The sequence below is a fragment of the Epinephelus fuscoguttatus genome, linkage group LG24 (assembly GCF_011397635.1).
Source record: "Epinephelus fuscoguttatus linkage group LG24, E.fuscoguttatus.final_Chr_v1".
NCBI classification, from domain to species: Eukaryota; Metazoa; Chordata; class Actinopteri; order Perciformes; family Serranidae; genus Epinephelus; species Epinephelus fuscoguttatus.
The window spans coordinates 11950843-11978263 of record NC_064775.1 but is presented as its reverse complement, the minus strand read 5'-3'; the positions used below and the strand labels follow the sequence as shown (position 1 = coordinate 11978263).

Here is a 27421-nt window from a genome sequence, read left to right as displayed (position 1 = left end):
CGGAAGGAAGCCGGCGAAGCCAAGCCGTCAGTAATGAGGACCCCCCAGATCAGAACAGGGTCGGCAGGCCTGGCGGAGAGATTCATTATCAGGCGCATCGGCTAATTATCAGCAAGGCAAAACAGAGGTTCTCCCACCAGAGCAGGTGTGATGGCGGCAGAGGTTGTCAGGTTGCAGGAGGTGTGGAGATTATAGGGGTGGGATTCACACCATGGAGAAAGGCCTGTCTCCAAAACCGTCTAGTAAGGGCTCTGTTTGACTCAAATCAAAACTCAGTATTTCTCACTAGTTGGTGCTATTCTTGGCTGCTTTTTGGCCTGGGGCTCTGAAATGAGCCGAGCCCGGATGCTCAATGACACGCTCATACAGCACATCCACTACAGCTTTGCAAAAGGTAGCGGGAATGGCCACAGCCATCACAGTGTGATCGCTGGGCAGCAGCGCACAGTGAAATGATAGATACGGATACCTGCAGGGTACAGTTAACTCACTCGCACTTCTGCTGCTTTCTTTTTAAGATCGTTAGCTTCACACTGTCAATCAGGGTCAGGGACTTCAGCAGAAACAAGCGAGATCCTGATAAATTTGGACTGTGATGTTTTTGCAGCATTGTTACCATTTGACTTCATAAATAAAACAAGACTAACAGGTGGAGGAAAAAAAGGCATGTATAAAACAGTTATGAGAATAAACCAAACAAATCAGAATAAAATAGTTGAGGATTGAATTTTTTACTTACTGCAGCTGCCACTTTGATACACAACCAGCCAAATATATATTTTTTAAGGCCATGTGCAAGTCCTGTCAATATCTGAAATGTTATGAATGAAGCTTTGAACATCCAGTTAAACAGACCCCTAATCATAATACATCTACTGTGATGACATTTTAAAAAAAGCCCAACGTCTTTAATAAGTTGTTGGTAAATGCTGAGAAATATCTGGTGTATCCAAAATCTGAAAATAAAGAGCACACATCAATCATATCTCCAAGTTGTGAGTTATTGATTTGCTCTCACTATCTGCGAGCTGACAAATGCGCCCCAGTCGCTCTGTGTGCTCTCTCCTTTTAAAGTCTGGATCCCTGGCATTCAATAGAGAATCGATCACACAGAAAGGATGCTGCGGTGATTAATTGACTTCTTCACTGATCTAGCCGATTCCTCTGTGTGTGGTCCACCAGTGAAGTGATAGATTCAGTAGCTCTCTTTCATCTGTGTCTATTTCTGTATGTGTGTGTGGCCAGGCGGGAGCTGTGAAGGACTACATTAAGATGATGCTGGAGGCAGAGCAGCTGAAGTTCCTGGTGTTCGCCCACCACCTCACCATGCTGCAGGCCTGCACCGAGGCTGCCATCGAGGCCAAGGTAACCTCGGGCGCTCTGCAAACAACTGGATCTTCTAAAACGCGTTAAAGGGATTCAAAACAGACTGCTGGTTCAAAATGAAGTTTTTATAGCTCCAGTTTATAAAAGCAAGGTTGACCTACACTGTTCTCCCTGTTTTACACCATATTTCCCAACAAAAGCGCACTACCATGAAAATGATTGGCCTCCCTACCCCCAACCTTTCAGATCTCAGTAAGAGCCATCACACACATGACACTTACCATGACACATGGCCTGTGTTTGAACTCCCATTCTCATTCAGGTCTTTATAAGTCACCCTGTTCCATAGCAGCTCTGATCACAATCCCTGCTAATTACAGGGACATGCTTATCTATTTATGGATATGTGTACAGGTATAGATACGCATGGTACATTGATGCTGAGTGAACACCATGCAGCTGTCACTTTAATATCATGTCATGTAACCATTAATTTTCTTTCTTATTTTATCCATAATTTCAAAGCTTTTTCAGTTATTATCAGTCAGAAAACCAGCTTCCTGTGCACTTAGTTGTTGCAACAGAAAGCTTTAATCTGGTTTCCTCGAACTTCAAACAGGTGGTTTGTGGTTGTACTGTATTATACTGTATTATTTACTGTAGTATGTACCATATGGATGTATCAATGCTCTTGAGGCATAGGCGATGCACACAATGGACCTTTTCCACCATATATCCGCTGATGAAAGACGTGATAGAAGAAGATATAGAAAAAGAATGGATCATAATAAGCGTAGTGCAGCAAACTAAAAAAAAAAAAAGGGCAAAGTAATCAGACACATGAGACTATCTACTTCTCTAACTAATGAGTTAAAAAAGCTACGCTGGAGCTAGTTCACTAACAAGCTGTCGAGCCAACATCAATTTACATGTCTCTGCCTATCAGCATTTAAAGTATTTAATTGTCGTTTTTTTATGTGTCAGCACAATGGCGTAAAGGTCTTGGTATTTAATAAATAAAGCATATTTCTTTGTGTTTTATGTGCAAGAAAAGGTGAGTGAACACCATGCAGCTGTCAGCTTAACATCATGTCACCTAACCATTAATGTTCTTTCTTATTTCGTCCATAATTTCAGAGCTTTTGTCAGCTATGATCAGTCAGAAAACCAGCTTCCTGTGCACTTAGCTCTTATAACACACTGCTCTTGAAAAAAAAGCTTCAATCTGGTTTTCCCAGAACCTCAAAGAGATGGTTTAAAAAGTGCTGGAATTTGTGTTATCAATCACTTTGAAACAAGAGGGAGTAGTGTTTCTCCATGGTTTGTATTTCATTTTGGCACAAATGTTCATTTCTGTCATTTCCATTCACGATTTTTAAGTTTTTCGCAGCTGCATAGACCTGAATTGCCCATTAGCAGTAACATGGAAGCAGTAAATGTGCAGAATGTATTCATATTTTACTCTCCCTTCCTGGCTAACCAGAGGTAATTGGCCCCATACATAAGTTTTATTCTTTCATCTTCACTCCCGCTGTGTTTATAAGTCAAATCCCTGCTATATCTGTGATTAATTTAGACAGAGTACTGAGCACTAAGCTCACAAACACAGATGTTAGCAGTCTTGTATTATTTGTGTCTTCAACTTCTGTGCTCAGTTCAGGTGAGCAGTGAAATGCAGGTACACTGTTTAGATAATAAGCTAATTGTGTTTTGAAACACACTCAAATAAGTTTATAATGAAGCATCTATATCTTATATATATCTCATATCTCATATCTCATGAAGAAAAGTCTTTTTTTTTCCTCTCTCAGAAAGTAAACTTTACTTCCACAACTAATCTCCCAAGGCATATTTCACAAGTCATCACAAGCAAACGATGTCTCTTAGTTCAGCGCGGCAACCTGTGAAAGAGTTCAAGTGTGTGGCTGCGTGTGTGTGTGCGTGTTTGTGTGTGACGCAGGGGTCGAGGAGGTGTCGTCGAATGTAATGCAGCGGCACGACGTGTGATAGCACATTCCTCCGCAAGACGCTCACTCTCTGGTGCGTTCGCACTCACCAATTAACAGAGATGGGCTAAAAAAAGGAACGACAGGCAACACACTGCAACGAGAGGCTCGGCAGAGACAACTCACATGACGTTATTGCCGCTTTTATGCTCCACACTTTCCCATTTCTCACCTGCCGTCAAACTGGTTGGAGGGTTTGTTTAATAAAGTTGCTTTAAACTAGTAAATATAGTATAACTCTGATGAAGCAGCGGGTTGATGTTAGAATGTTTTTTGGCCTTGAGATGTTCAGACTTGATGGATGCTTCGTTTTTGTGAACACATTTCTTTGACCTTTATTTTTCTGTGAAAAGTCAAACAGACCTCTGTGTTCTTTCTCAGCGAGGTTCTGCTTTATATTCATGCAGTTACAGTTACATTCACATGTGGGAGCTGCACAGTACGAAAACACTCTCCTACTGTCGGCCACTGAGCAGCTCTGCAGGGCCGATGGACCCGAATCAAAAGAGTGCAGTGGCCACAGTGCATTTGCAGCTCAGTGAATGTCAAGTTCAGGTTTAATGAACATGCAGCCGCCGCTCTCTTTGTTTGGCGTTATAAAATGTTACAAAATATCCTGTTAATACTATTGCTCTCATTTTCTCTCAAAGAAGCTATTTTACCTGCTGTATCTAGTTCATTGCAGCTCTTAAGAGGTGTTCATTCACACATCTGTCATTGAAGTATCTCCGGTACAGAGGTTAATAAAATGCTCCCTGCCTTTAATGTTCCGGCACAACCTGCACCGGCTTTTCAGAGGCGGACAATGCTGTTCCTCTCAAACTGTGTGAACCTGTAGTTAATTCTATGGAATGTGCAAACAACCACACTTACATTATCTCCTCCAGTTATGCGCAGGTACATGAACTATGCTTTCAAGGCTGTCTGTGTTGTTGCCCTAAATCTAGGCAACTACACCTGAATGTGTAACATGCAAGACTTGGTTAGAGTGGCCTTAAACTTGGAATTATGTAGAAATTTAAAGTGAGACTATATAAATTTTGAAATGAGATATAACATTCTTCCTATTACAAATGAAAAAATGCATATCAGTGTATCTTTTAAGCGTTTCCCTCTTCCATTGTGAGCTGAATTTTCCTCCAAACAGTAAATACTCTTTTGTCTTGCCTCTCTTGTCCCAGGCTGGTTACATCCGTATTGACGGCAGCGTCCCGTCCTCAGAGCGAATCCAGCTTGTCCACAAGTTCCAGAGTGACCCAGATACACGGGTGGCCATCCTTAGCATCCAGGCAGCCGGTCAGGTACTCACATACTCAAACATCATATGACATCATTTTGTATTTCAGTTGAGATAGAGTGAAAACAGAAAACAGAAATCTGCTTTTCAAGTTGTTCCAATTCCCACCGTGCTCTGGGATTTCAGATTTCATTAGCAGAAATGTCTAAAGAGAATTGGTGCAAAATACTTTTTAATTGAATGAAACCTACAAACACTTTTTTTTTGGTGCTGCTGTCTGGCACTTCTCTTGGCTGACATGAACCAGCACTGTACTTTTATACTGCAACAGGCTAAATAGAGTCATTTGGTGCATATTAGTAATAATGATGACTGCTGCTGGTTGTGGTGAATCATAATCAAGGTTTGTGCAAGTGGAAATCAATGCTGAAAATGTGTTTCACTCTTAATAACAAACTTAATAAACTCATTGACATCAATTACTCAGGGTGATCGAATGTGTGCACAAATGTTACGCATTCCAATCAAAGGAAGTAGGTGCTCAAAGCTCTTATATGGCAATTAGCTGCTTATATTCTGTTATTAAAAAGGATTTCGCCACATTACATTTCATAGGATGTGGGCTGGAGTGTTCCATTTGAGGTGGCTGAATGAGGTATTTTGTTCTAATTGGGATATTATTAGTGTATGTGTGTTTCTGTGTGTGTGTCCTCTCCAGGGTTTGACCTTCACGGCTGCCAGCCACGTGGTGTTTGCCGAGCTCTACTGGAACCCCGGCCAGATCAAGCAGGCAGAAGATCGAGCCCACCGCATCGGGCAGACGTCCTCGGTCAACGTGCACTACCTGATCGCCAAGGGCACCTTTGACACCGTCCTGTGGTCCATGCTCAACAGGAAGGTACTGTGGGTGACGTGATGGCTGCACACGGGGAAAGATTTGTGCTAAGCCTTTAATTCATCACCACACATATTTTATGTAAATGATAAATCACTAGAAACTGTCCAGTCTCGTCAAACATTTATGACAAGACGTACCTAATTACTATTGAATGTGATCTCACTTATAAATACTTCTTGTATTTATCAGCTGATCCATGGAGAATTAAGTAACATCAAACATATACACAGCAAATACCTTATTATCAGTGTTGCAGGATGTGTCTCTCTACTAAAAAACGGAGCTGTATGTACTGAATGCAGTCGTGAACAAATGTGTGAAATTAATTTGCATGTGAGGACAGGCTATGGGGATTTGCATTAATAACCACAGATGTCAAGATTTGTAATTAAAGGTGAATTATTCCAACAATATTTTTGTCTGTGGCACCGCTCATTACGGAGCATGTGATGTGTGAAAGAAATGATTTGAACCAAAGAGAAACACAAAGAAAAGAGCACTGAGCGTCCATCATGTCCTCCAGGAAACGGTAACCGGCAGCACGCTGAATGGCAGGAAGGAATATCTGAAGGCCGACGAGGGCGACAAGGACAAGTGGGAGTTCCTCAGTTTTGCCGACGCCTGGATGCCGAGCGAGATGGTGCTGCCACTAGAGGGAAACACAGAGAACGTGAAAGATGACATGTTCTTCTCACATGTGAGTTCGTCAGAGACATCAGTAGGAAAGGATTGGTTTTGTTTTGGTTTTTTTGCCTTTTGTTCAGATCAGTTCTGAGATAATTAGAAAAGGAAGAGATTTATAATTTGACTGTTTTCTTTCTAATATTTGTATATTTTTTTCAACACATAAACACAGACAGCTCCACATCTGACTTAGACCCATGATATAGAATGTTATAACAGAAATTATAATATTTTGGTTGCCGTTATAGAGAAAGCTGCGTACTGTAAAGAGACCTTGGGAAAAGAACCTTGTCACTCATATCAAGCGTTCTCGTGGCTCTAGCGATGTTGCCTGAGTGGAGCTTAATAAAGTACTTCAAAGGGGAAGAAGCCACATTGTGAATAATTGTATAGACCAAAAGTACTTAGAAATATTACAGTTTTTAAAACTAAAATGACATTTGGAGTGGAGTAATCATGGCTGTGTTGAGATTTGCTGTCCTAGTGTTTCAAGGCTTTTTTTAATAGACAGAGTTGAATGCAGTAATCAAGACAGAACATAAGAGCTCATCTGTATTTAAATAATCATGAATACGTCAGAGGTTTGTGGGATTAAATATGTTTTAGTTTAAGAGTTTGTCAGTTTTTAGTCTTCTCTAATGCTCAAGCACACTTCCTAATACTGATATTACATGGTTTCCCCACATAATGGTCTTAAAAAACTCTGAAAATGGGAAATGAGGTGGATCTGGCCTCTGCCCCATGCACCACCACTGCTTGCACAAGGTTTCGCTCTCTAATGTCTCCAGTACTGCCTGTGCTAGGTTGACCAGAGAGAGCGGTGTGCATCAACAGGGCTAGTGTTAGCATTGGAGAAAACGTGAAAGAGATTCAGCCAAACATATCTGAGCCTCAGTTAGACCCAGAATCAGATGAGGAGTTACTTTGCAACATTGACAAATTGGCAACTAGCATATGTATCAGAATGCTAAGTGTAGTTCAGTTGTGTCTGTAGTGAGTCTGCAGACTTTCTGTGGCGATTTATTTTTGTCCTCAGGTACTTTTCATCTTTATTTTCTGTGTTAGCAGAAAAGACCTTGACATCAAATAATGTTGCTTTGTATTTTTATCAAAGGGTAAAATGATTGCCTTGTAATAAAAGCAAGATTTATGTCATGGATGCGCTGTTATTGTACAGGTGGACTGAAATCTGTCGTTTATGTAACAAACTTTATGCCGCATTGCCAAAAACTAACTTGAGCTTGCATCTTTTTTTCTTAGTTTGAGAAAGATAAGCAGCACGACATCCGTTCCTTCTTCTCCCCGAGCGCCAGCAAGGAGAAGAAGAGGAAGAGAACAGAGGATGAAGAAACATCTCCCTCCATGTCCTCAGAGACGGCTGCGGCACCATCTGGCAGTGGAGCAAGCTCTGAGAAAGGAGAGGAGAAGAAAGAGAAGTGCCGCTCCCAAACCGCCGTTGCACACAACCAGGACTTCTCCCCTCAGCTGAAGAGGCTCCGGACGCCACAGCCCAGCCCGAGCCCAAGGTCCAGGCATGATGGGAAGCGGAGGTCGATGGCGGGGGGAGTGGGCTCCGGCAGCCCTGGCGCCCTGGTCTCCTTCATGGCCCCGCGGAAGCTATCAGAGCCCGACCCTCCCAATGAAAAGTGGAGCTGTGGGGCCTGCACCTACTCCAACAGCAGCCTGTTGCCTTACTGTGAGATGTGCGAGTTCCCACGCTCTTCTTCTAGTGTCCAGTCAGGTAGGATTAACAAACCAGTCATGACAAATAGTCTGATCTGTCCATCCCTACTGTGTGTATGTCTGTTTTATGTTCAACTGTTTGTTCTTTTATAAATACACAAACGTCATTTCACTGATTGCAAACTGGATTCCAGTAAGAAAAAGACAATAACACCATCATGTCTCGCTTGAAATGAAGCACCTGAAGCTGAATCCATTCATTTCTTTATTTTCCTTCCTGTCAATATCAATCGTAGCAGTCTGTTGACATAATACTTTTGAACAGCATTACAGATTTCACCAGATGGAGATGCGTGATAGCGAAAGATGGAGGCAGGCTTGCCAGAGTCTGAAATAGCTCTGCTCGGAGAATATTGTCTCTCTCTCTCTCTCTCTCTCTCTCTCTCTCTCTCTCTCTCTCTGCAGATGACAAGGACACAGTATAATTCTCACCTGTCAAGCTGAGAGAGAGAGAGTGAACAGGCGCCTACTATTGCTGCAAACGTCTCGCACAAAGTTGGGAAAAGTTGAGCTGGCTCTAGCTGATATCTCTGACAGCCTATGATTGTATCTTGCAAAAGAGAGGGGAGGGAAGTCATTATGACCTGGCAGGCTGCAGGTCCATGCTCTTTAAATGTCTGAGATGCATCACATCGGGCTCACAGGGAAAAAAATATCCTTAAATTTGACGCAGTTTCAGCAGCAGTGATATTTAAGCAGCATTAGTTTTAGTGCTTCTTTTAATGCAGGATATTCAGATGAATTTTATGGTTGTATTGATGTTAGAGCGCTGGTGATTTAAAGTCAGACAAACCTATATATCTACACACTGATCAAACTTTGTGTTGTTGCTTCTTATCCACTCTGACTCAGCCTCCTACTGAAAATCAGCTGAGAAAAATACTCCACCAACAGGTGGCAAAGATGCTTCATTAAACAAAAAGCCATGGCAGGTTAAGAGATGAAATAAGTGCTTTGTTCACTTCATAAATACACAGCCTGTTCACATGGTGTACATACACTTTCATGTGTAATTCTGAAATCAAAATACCTGTGGGAGGATTGATTTATTCACCAAGTTTCATTTACTTGCCTTTAAAATGTTTCGTGCAGGTAGGCGTGGTTTCTGCAAGGCTATCTGTCCACCACTGTTTCCAGCCCGTATGCTAGTGGATAGAGCAGGCACCCCATGTACAAGGCTGTTGCCGCAGCAGCCCAGGTTCAAGTCCAGCCTGTGGCCCTTTGCTGCATGTCATCCCCTCTCTCTCTCTCCCCCTTTCACACTTGACTGTCCTGTCCATTCAAGGCAAAATGCTCCAAAAAAATCACATATCTTAAAACAACAATAACCAAAAAAAACAATCTGAGCCTGTCAGTGGCAAACACAAGCACTTAAAGTTGACGTAAATCGACAGCGCCAACTGAACCCTGAGGTTCTGGGTTGAAAAAATCATGTTTTTTTAATGTACAGAAAGCCACACAGTAACTCCTCAGCATGTGCCAAACGCTTTGTTTTCCCCTGTTTTGTGGTGTTCCCATAAATACCCACAGTATCTATAAGTGTATGTCCCAAAATGTTGAATTGCTCCTTTAAAAACATCATGTTTTATAACGACTTATCACCACAACTAGTCCTAATAGTTGAAGACCGGAAGGAAAACACTCAGCAATTAACAGCTGTACTTGAAGTGGATTCAAGCTATCAGAATGCAAAGATACTCAGAAGACTCATGAGTAAATGACCTCAGTTTGAGCCTTAGGGAAACACTGTGAACAGATCCTTTTCTTCTGCTGTCTGACCAATTGCTGGCTTTTATATTTCTTAACAACATCAGACTTATGTGTGAATGGGGAGATGTTGTCAGAGCAAAGAAATAAGCCATAAGAATGATTTAAACAAAGTCATGACAGGACATTGTTGGAAATGTTGATTTAATAAGGGCCCTAACGTGAGCGACACATCCCAAATGAAGATCTACATTGCATAAGAATGATATATTTTACATAAAAATAATTGTCCCTAACTATGGAGAAAGACAGACAGATAGGCAGATGTGCATGAATCTCTCAATCAAGATGATTATTTTTGCTGTAAACACATACACAGTACATATGCATTATCCAGTATTACATTTAGTTCTTCACATATCTGCATTAATGATGCTCTAGCCTCAATATGCTAATATAGGATCTATATTTAGTGTAAGTATAGAGTAAATATTGGCCATGCCGGAGGTTTGTTTGCAGCTCAGTCCATTGGAAGTGAGGACGGTGCACTTAAAACACACACAGTTCAAACAAGCTGTACCTCAGCCTTTGAGCATCAGTGAAAACACACACCCACACACTCACCCACACACACACACATATCTTTTAACAGAATTCACCCCCCATTTCATTCTCAGCTGCAGCAGATGCTTGATAACTATTCAGCAATCACACTCTCTTCTTTGTCACAAGCGCCACTCTGCATTCACAGCAGCAGGCTGTGTCAGCTCGCTAGACGGAGAATTTAACAACCTGCTAAATTTGTAAATGACAGACTCTGCTGAGAAATAACAACTGTATTTATGGAGATATCTCTCAACTTGGCACTGCAATCCTCAGCTCGTGGAAATGTAAGAAAATAATCAGGTCAGAGCCTATGGTATGACATGAGAGATGGTATCCCTTCAAGAGCAACAATTTCTCACAATGACAAAAAAGAAAGTTGTGACACTGTCTCACAAGTTGTGTCAGTGGTATTAAGACATGTTGCAGAGAATCACAGAATACTGACACATGATGCAACGACATCAGGGCTTCATATTCAAAGTAAAGGAACAGAAGAAGCATCATTTGGCTTTCACTGTCCGTGGATTTAAGCAGCGTGGCAAAAATACAGCAAGACAGCAGCTGTAGAGGAAGAATAGTCAGCACACAGAAGGATATTGGTCTGTTGTACCATGAGGTGTTTGTACCAGAATGAAATGTACCAGAATGTTACAGAACGAGGTACATGACATAAAGAATTTTATTACTTAATAGGAAGCATTGAAGCTTGATATAAATGCACACACATTTTGCAGTGATGAGATTTGTAAATTTACGACTCAAAATCGATAAAAAGTTTTGGGTTTTTTTTTGTGAAAATGTGTCTTTCAATTTCACACAAACGTAAAATGAACAGCATCTCATTTCCACCCATCAACTGTGGATTTTATTGGTTGAATTTAAAATGGTTGCCTTTAGATTTTATCAAGTGTAGCTAACTGACCATAACTGATTAACACTAAGTCTGTAAGTTTTTTGAAAACGCCTTCTCCGGCCGTCTTTTTACAGTTTCTATCTGTCTGTCTATCTATCTTTTTTAAAATGAGAAACCTGTGAAAGGGTCCTAAGTATGCACCTGACTGAATGCTAAAAGACTTACGCAAGGTTTATACTTCTGTGCACCTACAACGCAGAGGGCTTTGCGGAGGCATTGCATCCCTCTGCAACCGACGCAGAGACGCGACGTGCACCTCCAGAAAGTTGTAACCATGAGTCGAGGCAACGCATACCCAACGCAGACCGCAAGAGCTATGATTGGTCCTTCAAACTACATAATTTCCGGCATTTCGTTAGGTTTCACTTCCTGCTGCAGTACCACAACACCACCTCAAGTCATTCAACGAGCGAACACACCATCAGTGCAGTCGCCTCTCTCTCTTCGTCGTGGTGGTAACATTTGTAATAAGAGCATTTGTTGTTCAATGATCATTTTGAGCTCCAGCAGCAGTCTTTCTCTCTTGGTCGCCATCTTCACTGTGACTAGAGCAAAGCCAGAAGATAAACAAACGATGAACAAGCAACGACCATAGACGTCACAGAGTCTAGATAGGTATATAAAAGAACACCGCGCCTCCAAGCACTTTGGCGGGGAAGTGCATAGCGACATAGACCAACAAGACACAGAACTATAGGCACACAGCAACTGCGGATCAACTACGTGCACGTTGCGTTGAGTGTACGCAGAAGCATAAAAAACTTTTAGGCCCAGGTGAAAGTTACCATTTGCACAAGTTGATTAAACATGCTGTAGTTGATGCTTTATCTTTACCATACCAGAAAAAGAGCAGGATGGAGACGCTAACGTTAGCCCAAACTTTTTCTACTGTAGTCAGCCAATTATTGTGTCTTAGCCTTGAAAGCAATGCTAGGTTGCTACTGTAAGTAGCTACTTAGCCAGGCATGCTGACGTCTAATAAAGCTGACGTTATAGCAGATAAACACACTGTTTAATCATTTCCTAACACTTCTGTGCTTGTGTTTTGCCTTTTGAAATGCTACATAAAAAATGTTCCCCAGATTTTTTATATTGTACATAGAGTATTGCTCCAACTAGTCCCATGGACACCCCTTAGTCATGATGAGACAAAGTGGTTGTGTAGCTGTAATTAAATGATTGGTGTTTGGTCAAGGGGTTTAGCGAATGGTAAGTTTTATATTGAAGTTTCTGGCACTCTTTGCTTTATCCGTTCAACCTTGGTGGCTATCACTTCTCATTTTTACCACAGGAAATTATTTCCTGTGCAGCAGGGAGGGGAACTTCCCAAATTACAAAAGCTTTCATTAATTGGACACAAATTGAATCACTGTTGTGCTATATCGCCAGTAATCAAGAGCTGTTTTTAATCAAACTGTCATGCATTATAACCTCTGTTATGTGACAGGGTTTGACATCTCAGGTGGGCTAGTCTGAACAGTTTCCTGAAGTTCATTTAGCACCAGTAAACAAGTCAGCTTCTCTTCAACCATTTTGAGGTTGAATCAGGGCTGTTGAGTTCCTGCGTTTGCAGCTTTTTGAGGCCGAGAGCGTGGGCATGGTTCAGTCCTTCAGCTCTTTCACCGGTAGACCAACAATTTGTCTCTCAGCACCCGCTGTGAGAGAGTATACAGGAAGAGGGCAATTTGGTTATCTCCTGGCTCTCTACACCTCTCAGCTAGCACTCTATCCTTGTCCTGATGTTTTTGGGACTGATTTTTAGCATTTAAAGGTCGACTCCATCTGGGGGTTTTTCCGGGTTTTTCAAATGAAAACGCCCACTCAGCTGTAAGCAAAAAGCAGTGACGTAGAACTGATAATTATAATAATAATAATAACTGAAAAGGGCAAGGCAAGGCAAGTTTATTTGTAGAGCACAATTCGTACACAAAGTAATTCAGAGTGCTTTACAGAACAAGAAAATGCATTAAAATCACAATACAAAATAAAAACATAAATAATCATTATAAAATGAACCTTAAAAGAGAAGAGTGCAGATAAGATCTTTTCAGTCATATGCACAGTGAAATAGAGCTGTTTTGAGCCTAGATTTGAACATTGTCACAGTAGAGGCCTGTCTCACATCTTCAGAAAGACTGTTCCAGATTTTAGCTGCATAAAACTGGAATCCTGACTCCCCATGTTTAGTCCTGACTCTGGGCACCAGCAGGAGGCCGGTCCCTGAGGTCCTCAGAGTCCGAGATGGTTCATATGGTACTAACATGTCAGAGATGTACTTTGGTGTTAGGCCGTGGAGAGACTTGTACACAAGCAGAGCTATTGTTGCCTCGATCGGTTGGTTTATTAGTCTTATTTTGTGACTTTCAGAGCCAAACTAACATGGCGTCCACAGCAGTACGTTGCCTAGCTTCTGTGCCAGTTTGGGGGTTTGAGGAATATAGATAATTTGGACACAAATCTCAAAGAAGGCCCAGGCACAGAGGCACACTGGTCGGGTTATGGGGTTTATATGCAGCAGATCAGGGGGGCTCAGGAGATAAGCATTTTGACACTTAAACTTATGTACTTTGAACCAAAAAAATAAAATGGAAAACAAATAATGGACCCACCCTTTAAAAAAAAAAATCCAGTCTAATCTTTAACTGTTTGATATTACCCAGCATTTGAAAACCAAGTACTTTTCTTTGATACTTTTTTGCCACAGGCTGCAGCTGTGTCACTCCCTGCAGACTGCAATAAAAGCTTTTCCTGCTTTATTCAACTACTGGAGTGTGTTATTTTTCATAAGCTCATGCCGTTGGCTCACGTGTAGGATCACATGCTTTTCAAATGTGTTTGTGTGTAGTAGTATGTTTGTGTGCCTGGATTCGAGACTCAATTTTGGAGCCTTATCAAGCCACTACAGACATAATGGGGCCCTGATTGGGGGGAAAACAAGTGGGTTGACTGGTAAAGTCAAGGCACGGCCCTGTAGGATTTCCCCGTTAACATCTTCCTCGGTGGGGACAGCTTAACACAAATTGAGCCGTCTCTGTGCGGTCTCGCTCGGCTTGTTAGCGAAGGGGGGCAGCGGTGGGGCCAGGAGCCCGGAGACTCAGATGACATTTGAGGGAGCCGACTAGAGGCTGGCCTTTTGAAGAAACAAGCCACAGAGAGGCAGGATCACTAATTAGCCCTCTGCGTCCCTGAGTCTCACAACTTACTGTCTTGTTAGATTTCACACCTCAAGTTCAACAAATAATGTGAAAGGATATGATTTAAATTTAACTAGGAAAGTAGGGAGAGAAAATTGTACAGCACTTCCCTGAAAGAAGTTCTGTTCAGACTGAAAGTGACATTTACATGTGGTTATAAATAATTGTTTTCTTGCCTTTAGCAGCGACTCTGTCTGTTAGTTTTACCTTGATAACAAACATCAGTACCACCAAAGCCTCAGCTGTGCCTCAGAACATAACTTAAAAGTAAAATTTTAAATAATGTGGAGTATGAATGGCAATGGCATAATCCTTGCATTCATTAACATTGTTGTGGCTTAGATTTCTGCTTGACCTTCACAGAATTACTGCATTCAGTATGAATGAAACTCACATGAATGGTTTAAGAGCAGAACAAGCTTGGTAGCGAATCTACAAGGAGCTGTAAGCGAGATCTGCGATTGGCATGCCGCCATTATCAGCTGTTTGAATACCGCTCACAGCGCCCGGCTGGTGCGGCACACAGATGCAGCAATCGCTGACAATTATTTTGTTTAGGTTTAATTGCACATGATGCAGGCGGGCAATTAACAAAACAATGTGACATGAACATAATTCATTCTCCCTGCAAATTATATTGACTGTTTGATCCGGGAGCTGGTGGAAGGGGGGGTGGCAGGTGTTCTCTGCTCCACTGCTGATGTGCTGCTGAGCAAGACTAAAATGTCCTCAGCTGTGCAGACCTTCAGTCAGTGATCAGTTTGAGTAATAAGCCAGCAACATAGAATAGATGATGGTTTTAAAAAACACACATTATATTATTATATTTGCACTGTTAATACATGTAAAAATGTACATCCTCTTAAACAATTTGGGTGTGTTTATATATTCCACTACATCCCTGCTTATGTCAATCTATATTACACAATCACATCTTCTGAAATTGTCAGTAAAGGACTTATGATAGCTAATAACACCACTAATGAGCCATATTGAGTTTTACTTTCATGTCAGCAGTCATTTTGTCACACTCTTCAGTTGATGGATATCTCGCCAGGGAATGAAACTCTTCAAAGTCTGATTACACTGTGCAACTCGGCCAATAAAGTAATCTTCATCTCTCTCTCCCACCCTCTTTCTCTGCTGGCTCAGAGCCACCCAGGCCTCAGCAACCCCCCTCGACTGAGTGGGACCAGGCATGCGTCGTCCTCTCCAGCTCCGACAGCGAGCCGGAGCTCAGCCGGGGAAAAGACCAGACTCCAAAATCACGCAAAGACAAACAGAGCAAGGAGGAGGATGAGCCTCCGAAAGACAAACAGAAACTAGGAGAAGCAGAGGAGGAGGACAAGCGGCAGCTCAAAGGCAAACAATCAGCGGGAGAGCGAGGCGACAACGTCGCTGGCGGTGGCGGCTGCCTCCCCCCCGACCACACACAGGGTAATCCCACCTGCAATCTTCTCCTTTTCATATCTAGGGAAATTGGCTGGTGCCGCATTGTCACCTGCCCATATAATGCTGCTTAATATTATCACTTCAAACCAATAAGGGACTATATCTCATTCCATATGGGGCTGGGCATTATTATTCTTACTATTATTAGTATCCAGTTGGAGATATTGCCTATTTCTGCACTCAGTAAGCTACAGGAGATATTGAGTAAAACTTATCTTTAGAGTGCAGCTTGTTGAAACAAGAGCACCAAAATACACACAAGGTTTGGGGTTCAGTCACTGTCCAGTAGGCAACTGATGAGCCTCTGATTGGCTGTTTTTTAATAAAGTGGACTGAGGTCTAATTACATAAAAGGGACAAGTTCACTCCCAACACCAACTTACCCTTGAAACACAACCTGCTTTCCCCGTCCACTCTGGTTATATGTGCACATGTCTGCAAGTCTCTGAGGGATGTGAGGAAACAAATTCCCAATTACACAGTGTGTAATATTGCAAATTAAGACCTCTGTGTTCAAGTACTTGTGTCTCAAAGGGATACGCAATGCAATAAATTGCGCTAATTACAAAGAACTAATTACACCGTGTGCAATATGAAGTGCTCTAAAAAAATTGCCAGACTAGCAGAGTCTAAGAAAAGCCGGTGACCTGGGTGTTGCCTCTGAAAGCACGCAGACATTTTGGGTCAGAGTTATTGAGGGATGAAACCGAGCTGATGGCAGTTCAGGGCTGTTTTTAAAGCTTCTTTGTGAAATACTTAGCATAGGAAGGAATATTGCACGAGCCATTTAGGTTTTAACAGGCAAGCCATCAACCCCTCTTACCCTTTCACATCTTAAGATCAGTGTGCAACAACTTGGCAGATTCCTTTCCTTTCCAAGCCACACACACACACACACACACACACACACACACAGACATCTATTAGTGGCCAGAGATTGTCGAGTGGTTAATTTCCCGTCTCTGTAGCTACCTGTGCCCCCCAACGGTCTCGGATTGAATCCCACCGCAGCTTCCCCCGCAGTGCCTTCTGCACTCTGTGTCCCCCCCTCTACTCTCAGGCGAAGAAATACTAAAGGTGAGCGAAAGGCCCGCTTTCCTTTTTGAAAAAACACCTCTATTTAGACCGACTCTTGGGGAGAGATAAAAGCCTCACTGTCGATCAGAAATGGCAGCACTAAAGAGACACTGCTGGATGCCAACTTGGCCCCCCACCTCCTCTGTGGACATGTGCTTTTCCCTGGAGACAACTAATATCTATTGGTCTTCCTGTTGTCTATTTATCTATCTGAGAGTCTATATGTTTATCAGTCTAGCTATCTTTTTATTTTAAGATAATATTTTAACAGTGAGAGGTAGACAGGAAAGACAGAGGGGATGACATGTTGCAAAGGCCCCGGGCCGCTGCGTAAGGTGGTACAGATGGCACATGCTCTACCCAGTGCGATAGGCTCCCCCATCAGTCTACTTTTCTGTCATTTATTTTTCTCTCCATATAGCCAGCTAGCTAATTGTCTGTCTTTCTGTTGTCTGTTTGACTGTCTCCGTAGCTAGCTAGCTAACTGGCCTTCTGTCGTCTGTTTATCTGTCTATATTTGTCTGGCTATCCAGCTACCTAACTAGATCGTAAGTCTGTTTATCTATTTTTCTGTCTAATAGCCAGCAAGCTATATGTTAACACCTGCAAACATCTGGCTTTAATATGTAATGGGAAATGTTACCAGCAGTCCCATCTAGGTCAAGTGACTCTGCAGAAATCACAGGTACTTACCGGCTCACCCCCACAAAATACCGTTCATCCCCGTCCAAGCAGCAGTCGAAAATCGATCCAAATTAGTCTGCACTGAGTTTGAAAGAGTAAGAGATATGATAAAAGAAGTAACCACTACTGTTTTTTACTGTTTACCAACCTGTTTTCCAGCTGGTCTATGACACAGAATGGGACACAACAGTAAAAAAGAAAAGAAAGAAAGGCATGCTCGTCTGCTGCAGAGCCATGTACACTGCTCTAGACTTATGCCAATGGAAAAGGACTCTCTCGCTTATTTTTAGCTGGCTTTTATCATTTAAAAAAAAAAACAGAAACGCACAAACTTTAATTCTATCGATCGATCTATCTGTCTATGTGTCTATCTGTCTGTATGCACATCCATCTCATTGGTGGTGAGACTGTTTGCTAGTTACATGCCGTTGCCAGTCTGTCTCTGGCAGCGTGGGTTTAGTATGAAACACAGCGGTTGTCCAATAAAAGTGACCTATGGGGTCAGGAGCAGTGCCTAATGATTTTCCTCTACCTGCCTGTGGTTTTAGAAGGCAAACCGCAGAGCTGTCGGCCGCCCCCACCTCTTGATTGCTCTGAGATTACTTTCCTCACAGCACAGACAGGCAATCACTCCTCTTCCACCTCTCTCTCTCTCTCTCTCTCTCTCTCTCCTTACTGTCTGTCGCCTCATCTATCTGCATGACCCAAACATTTCAACATGTATACACGTTTGTTTGGATGTTAGTTCAAACGTTGCAGCAGCAGCATGAGCTGCATCAAACCTCTTCATACTTAAAATGTGCATTTGGAATTTTTTTTTATATATATATATATATCTATATCTTTTGTTTCGATCCTGCAGAAGATGAGATGACTCAGTCCAATTAGGCGTTGTTTTCTTTCTCTCGCAGTAAAATAACAGATAAATCCCTTGGGGTGTTTTGAAGGCACTGTTCATACTGTGTAAGTGACAGTCTAATAAGACGGCTTTGTAAGATGAATTGCCCCCATCGTATAAATGGCCCACTTAATGCAGCTGGCGCGTTCCGCCACTGCAAACACGGGAAGGGGGGGAAAAAAACTGCTTACAACAAATATAGGGTGCACATTGCAGAGCTGCTAGGTTTCATTACAGATGTAGAGGGATAGATAGATGGGATTTTGCGAAACGCTAGTGTCCTAAAGATGTTTTGGCTCTAGGTTTGTGGCGCTGCACAATGCTTTTGCCTGGTCGTCTCGATATTTTCAGACACAAAGTGGCCCATTCCAGCTGAAGCCGGGGTGAGATCAGAACAGCGTGTACCAGACCCTAGGAAATTGCACCTATGAGGGCGGCAACCATAAAAATGAAAGATATGGACATTGTACAGGATAGGTCAAGGAGAGGGAATGACTTAACGGGATGATCTCACCTTTAAACAAAAAAAGTTTCAGCATCAAATTGCACTAAAATTTTTACACAAGATTAGTGGTGGACTGTAACTACTGTAAATTCTCAAATTAAAGCAGACGTCGCAGCCATCTGTGCAGGCACTGCTGAGACGGTAGCTTAGTAATGATCATAAAAATGGCAAAGTAGAAGTAATTGAAATGAATTAGTGGATGACAGCAGTATTTGTGTTAAAATGACAAACTAGGAGCAGCAGTATCTGTTGTTCTAAAGCCGAAATATAGTTGACACTGAATTTATCAAGACAGCAGGTAAAATAGAAGGGCCTGCCTTTAATAAGACATTAAACCAAAGGCATGAGTCTTTAGCACAATTTTGATGTACTTTTACTGTACTAGAGTTTTCCCATTTTGGGCTACGTTAAACAACACTGCCATTTTGTGTCTAACGGTGTACTTGTACTTTTGTTATTTATATAATTTCGCTAGTACTGTAGTATCTTTTAATGAGGTCCTATTATGCTCCTCCTTATTTTCCATCATATATATAATGTTACAATGTCGTATGTTCAAATTAAACACTGCAAAAGTTTCAAATAATGAGGTAAACATATGTAAAAGTAAACCCTGTTCGCAAAAACCTTAGGCTTCAAAATGTTCTCCACACTCTGTTTTCAGCTCTTTTGAGACAACCTGATGTCAGCCTGTGAAGGATTTCTTTACATGATCATCTGCTCCAGGCGCACTACTGCAACCGTTTACAGTCTGGTTGTAAAAAATTTCGGTTTAGAGGCTTTTATTGGTGATTTTTCCTGGCAGAAAGTGCTCCTGTACTCTGTTACAGTCATTCGCCCAACCACAATGATGGCACAGAGACCAATCAGAGCTGACCAGCCATTTTCTGGGGGGGCTTGAAGAGACAGGCGTTAAAACTGAGAGTCTCAGACAGAGGGTGAATACAGGCATTCCAGCACTGACAGTATTTTTGTACATTAAAGCATCTAAGTATACTCTACTAGAAACCTTAAACACAAGTAGAACCTGAAAATTACCTCTCTAAGGTCCTCTTTAAGTTAAAAATCTGAGCGTTTTCCACCACAGAAAGTCGATGAGATAATGAAAAAAATGATAATTAACGTGAAAATAAAGGTAAAAAAAACATTTTCCTATCTTAATCCATGCAGTTCACAGGAAAAACGGATATCAACTCTTGCCTTAACAGTATTTTCTGATACATTAAAGCCCCTGATAAGTTTTCAATCTGCAGTATTTGTCTGTAACATTAAATATGCATGACTAAATCAAAGCTCAGAAGAACCATTTTTAAGTATTATTTATTAGGACTTACACACTCAAACAACCCACAACTGTCATCACGTTTTGTTTTAAACATTGCTAAATCCTGATTGGTGCATGGAAGTACATGATATCATCATTTCCAGCTGAGCCCCACCCACAAACCAGTCAGAACAGCACAGGGAAAAACACAAAATACAGAAACCTCTTATTTACAATAAGCCAAACTGTGTAGGACCCTATTACTCATGATAAGAAAATGATACAGAAAAAGTTTTTGCAGGCTTTAATAGCGTGATATCAGAGGGCATGATGAGAGCGATGTCTTTGTTCCAGTGTGTTCCTCTGTCTCTTAATCCTTGCAGTGTTTCCGCTACAAAGCTTATTCTGCCCCATAACAACCAGAAACTCGGTGCAGGTACATGGCAGCACCTGTTCACTAGACACACTCATGTCACGGACATCAACCTGTGTCAGTATTTTCCCCCATTAGCAACCCAAATGGACACACATTCTCACGAACACACACACACAGACAAGGCAGACAACTGGCCACGCGAAGTGATTTAAGGCAAGTATTATCAGAGTGTTATAGGTCATTGTCTAAATGAAGCGTGGTCGAGCAGCGGCGGTCTCATTTCCACCGCCTGACCTTTTCTTGCTAGATGCTGGCAGGATGAGCGAGCTACATGGCTGACATTAATGACCCGCTCCCTCTCTTCTCCTCCTCCGTTTCCCTCCATCTGTGACTGTCATTTTATCTCTCTTTCCCTCTCTCGCCACGTTTCTATCCTGTCGTTCGGCAAATTCTTGAGCGAACATGTGAAAAATAATTTGGGAGGTTTCTGTCAAAGATGCGGGCTCTCTGTGAAGCTGCAATGTATGACAAAACATGAAAGGAATAGTTCAGCATTCCAGGCAATATCCTTATTTGAGTCAAGTCTGAAAAATTGTCAATCATCAAACTAGAGGGCGGTGTTTGATTACAACATGACTGACTGCCTCTGGCTCTCAGTGTTGCAGATCCCAAATCAAGCATGATTCTGCAGATGCATTTTTACCACCTAATATTTGTTCAGAAACCAGCATAGCTTGTGAGTGTCCAATCAGGTCTTTATTTCATGCTCATGTCTGTCCACCATTGACAATGTGGTGCATTCAAAATGATTGCAGAGATGAACATTTTGGTGCTGCACTTAGAAATATTAAAGTGGACACAAGTGTTCAGACCTAGCAAAATGTAAAATCAGCTTTAATTCCTTCTCATGAAAATTTACGAAAATGTCAAAGATAATTACCCAAACGTTTTCATTTCAGATTCTATAATCAAGTGTTTGCAAAAGCAATAAATATTAGGTGGTTTCACACATGCATACACATTTTAATGATCTGCTACAAATGTCATATCATCTCAATATTGTGCGGCGTGTAATAAATCTGAAGAGCTGCTGGAGTTTAATGTCTCTGCTAGTCATTGCATCACCAGAGGAGCAAACAGAGGCACCAATAAAGCAGCGAAAGCCAATAATGAGCCAATAATATATACTTAGTGAGATATTAGCCAGCATCTTCCTCTCTCCCTGCAGACCGGCGATCCGCGGCGTGTCTCTCTTCCGATGCTAATGACGATGATGAGGGCAATGATGGAGATGACGCCAGCGCCACCCATCCCGTCTACCCGGGCCTGCAGTTCTGCGCCAGCCAGTACACAGACCGAATATATCTTTACTCCAAGGTACTGGCCTGTGTGAGCGTTTGATTGTGCATATTGGATAATGGTTAGGCTCAGCTCATAATGGGACCAGAGATGTTTTACTAATGATTTTTCCTGGCTTCTCTTTTTTATCTCAAGGTTGTGAATAGATGGTGCAGTAACTGGGAGTGTTGTGCAATGCTTTCACCTCAAACAGCCTCTCTCTGATTCACTTTAATCAAGTCTCACTTCGTTAATCACTTGTAGTTGTTTTTAGTCGTCCTCAGCTGCCATACAACGCCTGAAATTTGCAAGTCAAAGCTCTGCACTGTAGGTGCTTTAATGTCTACACTGTGAAAACTGTCGATGTCACTTGTTGCTTTCACTTGCAAAACTAAAAATGTACGCATCATTTTTAATCTTTAAAGCTGCACTATGTGATATTATATGTAAAAATACATCCGTCTCTCAGGTCAGATGTGGTCACACTCACCTAATGTGTCACCAGATTCAATTTGCTGCTGGCTTTGAACACTATGTGCTCACAGAAAGTGATGAATTCAAAGCTGGAATCTCCCCAAGCAACTGCATTTAATTCTTCCATTCAGAGAAAGCTAGCCTGTCATATTTAATACAGTGTCTGATACCATGTCAAGTTTGTGTACTGCGTTTTACATTTCAAACCGGTATTCTTGCACCATTTCCAGTGCAGCTTTAACTGTCAGAAAATGAGCTCTTTTTTTACCTTCTAGCAGAAAGTCAGAAGTGTCTGATGTAATAGTTTTTTAATTTCAGGTCTCCAGGCGGTAAGAATAAGTAAAACTGAAAGGGCATGTTGAGTTGTGATACCCACTTGATGTTTTGTTCCTCACCAGCGTGTTCCTGTCATATTCAAACGAACAGCGAACAAAACATAATTAATTCCCCCTTTTTTTTTAGCTGGAAGTCTCATTGAGATCAAGATGTCTTTATCAAGATAGAGCTGCAAACAGCAGTTATGAAAATAGGAGACGTGCGGTTCTATCGCAAGTTGCTAATTAGCAAACAGGACAGATGTGAGAAAATAGTTACATGCAACATTAAGAAAGTCAGAGTTTAAAAAGGAAACTGATGCTGATTGAAAGAGCTCACATTATTACAGTTAAAAGCTGCACTTAGACTTAAAAACAAGCCGTATTGTTTTATTATAGTTTATGAAAATGTCATATAACTGAATAACCTTGGTGCCTGGTTTTAACTCAGATTGCCTCTTGTCTATTACCAAAGGAACAAGAGCCTGTTTTCCCCCTTCCTTTCTGTGAGACTGATCGAACCCGTGTGGTGAAAGAGGACAGAGAAGCTCCTCAGCTCTATTCATATACTTTAGTTTAACACAAATGAAAGGTTTAGGAATTACCAAAGGATAACCAATAGGATTTAGCAAGGATCCGCCCATCTTTAAACCTCTGTCGAAAGTTTCTTCTCTCAGCTACAGTTTGCCTGTGTAAACCACCACTCAGGGTGTCTTAACATTTTATTTATGCACGTATGTGTGGCTTTTATGTATACAAATTTAAAGAGGTAGTACACAAATTTAGGGATGACAGATATGGGCGTTTACCAGGTAGAGAGGTTCAAATATTCAGTCAATCAATCATTCAATTTATCAATCAGTTTTTTTTTGTTTTTTTTTTGGTCACGTGGAATCATACAAGGTGTAGTGCAGTTTTCCGGATGGTCCTGGTAATCTGTGGTTTCTGGTAGTGGAATGTTTTAACTGTCCACACATCCCGACCTCGATACCTATATTGAACATGGGCAGTGCTGTTTTGCAGCTGCCTCGCAGCCACCTTTTAACAGCATATAGCAGTGCACCAGTCCTTTTTCGGCGCCATTCAGGACTTAACCAAGTTTTGGTGAATCACACTTCCTGATATCCTGTTGGAAACCAATGCCGCATGGAAGTCATCCAGTTCATTTTCCAACATCTGTACAATGGCTCGCAGGATGTTGGTTCAGCTGGTCCCCATCCTCTCTGTCTTTTCCTGTTCCCTATTTACTGATGTTTACATTTGAGAACCTCCCGCTGGCTAGCAGCTAGCCGCACACCACCATTGTTCAAAGCCAACCACAAAAAGCACCACCAAGGCTTGCAAAATACACACGAGCATAAATTTAGCAGAGCAGACAGAGCGGCAGCTGGAAACGTCAAACCAATCTTGAAACCTCAAAATAATCTTGTTGCATTATGGGAAATGTAGGATCAAGTATTTTTTGGAGCTTGTCCCTGACTGAAGTGCTCCGTTGACAAAAAAGTGTCACATATTTAACACATGATTTCCAGTGGCACTACTGAGGATGCAAACAACGTTAATAACTTAATAGCGTTCATTATCACCCGCATAAAACAAGCATCATTGCACTTGCATTTATTTATGACAGAAACATCAAACACAAAGTAAGCTACCTGAAGAACACTGTAGGTAACTTTGGTCTTGGTTTGGGGTGATACCAGGTTAGGATCAAGACTTTGAATGGTTTTAATATCGTCAGTGACAGTGAGCATAAGTTTAAACAGCTGAGATGGAACAAACTGAAATAAAATGCTGGCTGCCTAAGGTCAATCGTAAATCTCTAAAAAAATGTATCTGTCTTTTCTATCTGTCAGTCACGCAGTACTAAATCACTGGAGAGCCACTTTAATATTAATGTTTTCTATGTTCTTGACCTACCTTTGTCTAACTGTAAAATAAATGGATGCTAACATTGCTCAGAATATAAAACAACTAAACACCTTGCTGCTCTGTTCAAGTAGTAATGAACAACAACAATGGCAGCAGTGACAGAGCGCTGTGGACCGTTGAGGGAAGAAGTGTAAGATCAGTCATAAATTTGTAAATATCCCCTAACAAGCTCCAGTCGGTTCATTTTGAAAAAGCTGACCAAGAGATAGCAACAAAGGCACTGAGGCAGAGAAAAAGTAAACACAGTTTACCTACAGCATCTGTTATATGATAAACAACAGTGTCTCGTAGTGTGAAGACTTCAGGTATTTCATTCAGACAGTAAAGTACAATGTTGTTTGAACTGCATGTCTCATTGAACTTTGTGGTGCTTCCTGCACCCGAGCAGACTAAGATAAACTATAGTTTAACCCCAGTCTGACTCTGATTACACTCTGGTGCATTCTTGGCACTCGTCTTGAGTGCCACTTGCCAACAGACCTCTGTATTGATCGGATTGTGATACTTAACGCCCTTTTGTTTCATTCATGAGGGATCAGATTCCTTCCCCACTAACGTAGATAAGAGACAAGAGGGTTTTACATAGAGAAGACCAAAGCGCTGAACTGAATCACCAATGGAATATTACCCTGACGGCAATAGACAAGTGTCACGTACGTGTGGCTGAGACGATAAGCCACGGAGATAAATGTCCCCCGCTGTCGTTTAAATAATAAACTGTAGGAATTCTGTCTGGAAAGCTGTCACATCGGGATAATCCTGGACCAGGCGTAGAATTCACACAGGGGGCCGCTCAATGCACAATCAGGGCAAGATTTGTCACCAGGGTTTGAATAAGAAATATTGAGAGTATTAGGAATTTTATGTCCATTTTCAAAACACCAAACAGTTGTTTTATTCAAGGATTCAGTGTTCCTGCTCTCGGGTGGGTTGGTGGTTTTTCATGTCAACACCAGGAGTAGCAGATGGGTGGGGTTTACTTCGTCAGGATGATTCAGGCAGACATTATGTTGTGCTAAACTTAAAATCCTTTGCTGTGACTCCCCATATTTTGGAGTATCCATTATGTTGTCATCTGTGACAAACCCCTGGGTCCATATCCATAAATGATTTACAATATTTACATTGTATCTGTAGATAAGGGGTTGTTTATGTGCTTTAAACTGAATGAACTGCAAAAGTAATGCATTGAAAATGTTAAATATCCCAAAGGGAAACTCAGAGTGAATATTTAGCTACTAGCATCCAGCAAACTTTAAAAAAAGGAAAGGTCATGATGTCAGTGATAGCGTTTGAATTTTGTACTGGAGCCAGACTTTGGTGTCAGTTCTATTGGAGTGAATGGGGCGGCAGGGCAAATCACACTATAACCCATCATATCCTTGTTATTCTATCTTTTACTGGAAAATCCTCCCACCAAATTAAAATACACACATTATGTGATGCTTGCTGTTGTTTTTATCTCAATGTGCACATGCCTCTGTCCAGCAGCTGCATATAAGCCCGTGTTTGCTCCAAGCTTCATTATGATACATGGCCACATGGGGCAGGTCCAGCTTGTTACGGTTGACCAGACTACTCAAGATTTACGTAAATAGCCACCAAACTAGGACATGACCACAGGCTATAATGCCTCGCAGTTTGCCTCAGTGATTTACATTCATACCAACGTTAGTCATCTAATGTTAGCATATACAATTAGCTAACACACACACAAGTCATAATAATGATAATGCTAGAGAGGCTGTCATATTTGTAATCACTCTCCGACATCGCAGCTCTCTGTTTCTTTTACACATTTACAGCGTTATCTCCAAATTAATGTACGTCGTCAGCTCACTAACGTTAGCTAAATAAAGTGTAAATGCTAACTTAGTTCACTGATGAATAAAGTAACAAGTACCAGTAAGGGATGAAAGTCCAGATTTATAATAACTTGGCGATTAGCACCACCTCCTGATTATATTAGGAAACATTATAGAGCTGGCTTACGTTAGCCCTCCCAAATATTATATAATATCATTAACCATTTGAAGGTTAGTCAGTATTTGATGATCAAATACAAACTCTGGCTCCAATGCAAAATTCAAGTGCTGTCACTGATATCATGTCCGTTCCCTCTTTCGTGTTTTCCTTGGTAAACCACAGGAAGTTCATGTTAAGGTTCATATATCCAGAATAAAGGGGCTCTGTGCTCTTAACGTGGAGAGCAGAGAGCAGGAGGTTCATACATGCTATCATTGCTTTTTAAATGCTAATGGTACTCGTGTAAAGGGGGCTTTTGCACTTTTAACCTGCGCTGCTTGTTGATGGTGTGTGACAAATTCACTGGTCATTTCTCACTACTTGCTAAAGCTAACTTTGTGAGCCTTGTTAGCATATTTAGGCTAGCATAGCTGCCATTTCTCCCTTGAATTCCATTAATTATATTAGCTAGCTTGATGTGCTTGCAGGTGTTCATAAATGTGGGGCGTGCAGTAGAAAACAAAAATGGGAATGCAGAAATTAACCTCCCTTTTTAAGAATTCAAATGTGTATCATTTTTAAATGATTGTCATCTGATTTTGGAGTGAACACATTGTGGCTGTATGTATTTGTTACTCATGAGCTTGTCCTTGGCGAGGATAGTACACCTCTTTTCAATCAAATATACAGTAGCAAGGCTCTATTCCTGTTCCATGTTCTAACAGCACAACCTGCTCCACTGCTCCCCCGACTCTCCATGATATTTATTTTGCCATAATCCAAATAAACACACGGGCCTCTGTGCACTGAGGATGCAGCACAGGAACT

At 41.5% G+C, this 27421-nt stretch overlaps 1 protein-coding gene across 6 annotated transcripts in view; it reads left to right on the top strand.

The window, feature by feature from the left end:
- The window catches only part of zranb3 (zinc finger, RAN-binding domain containing 3), an 88792-nt gene that overhangs the window by 32723 nt on the left and 28648 nt on the right, over positions 1–27421 (top strand). For 5 of the 6 annotated variants that reach the window (XM_049570596.1, XM_049570597.1, XM_049570598.1 and 2 more), the window contains 7 exons: positions 1246–1365; positions 4514–4633; positions 5288–5467; positions 5991–6164; positions 7412–7892; positions 15467–15751; positions 21799–21947. In XM_049570596.1, coding sequence (XP_049426553.1) covers positions 1246–1365; positions 4514–4633; positions 5288–5467; positions 5991–6164; positions 7412–7892; positions 15467–15751; positions 21799–21947 — 1509 coding nt within the window. The remainder of the gene's footprint in view (positions 1–1245; positions 1366–4513; positions 4634–5287; positions 5468–5990; positions 6165–7411; positions 7893–15466; positions 15752–21798; positions 21948–27421) is intronic. The other variant, XM_049570599.1, reaches the window with a different exon arrangement.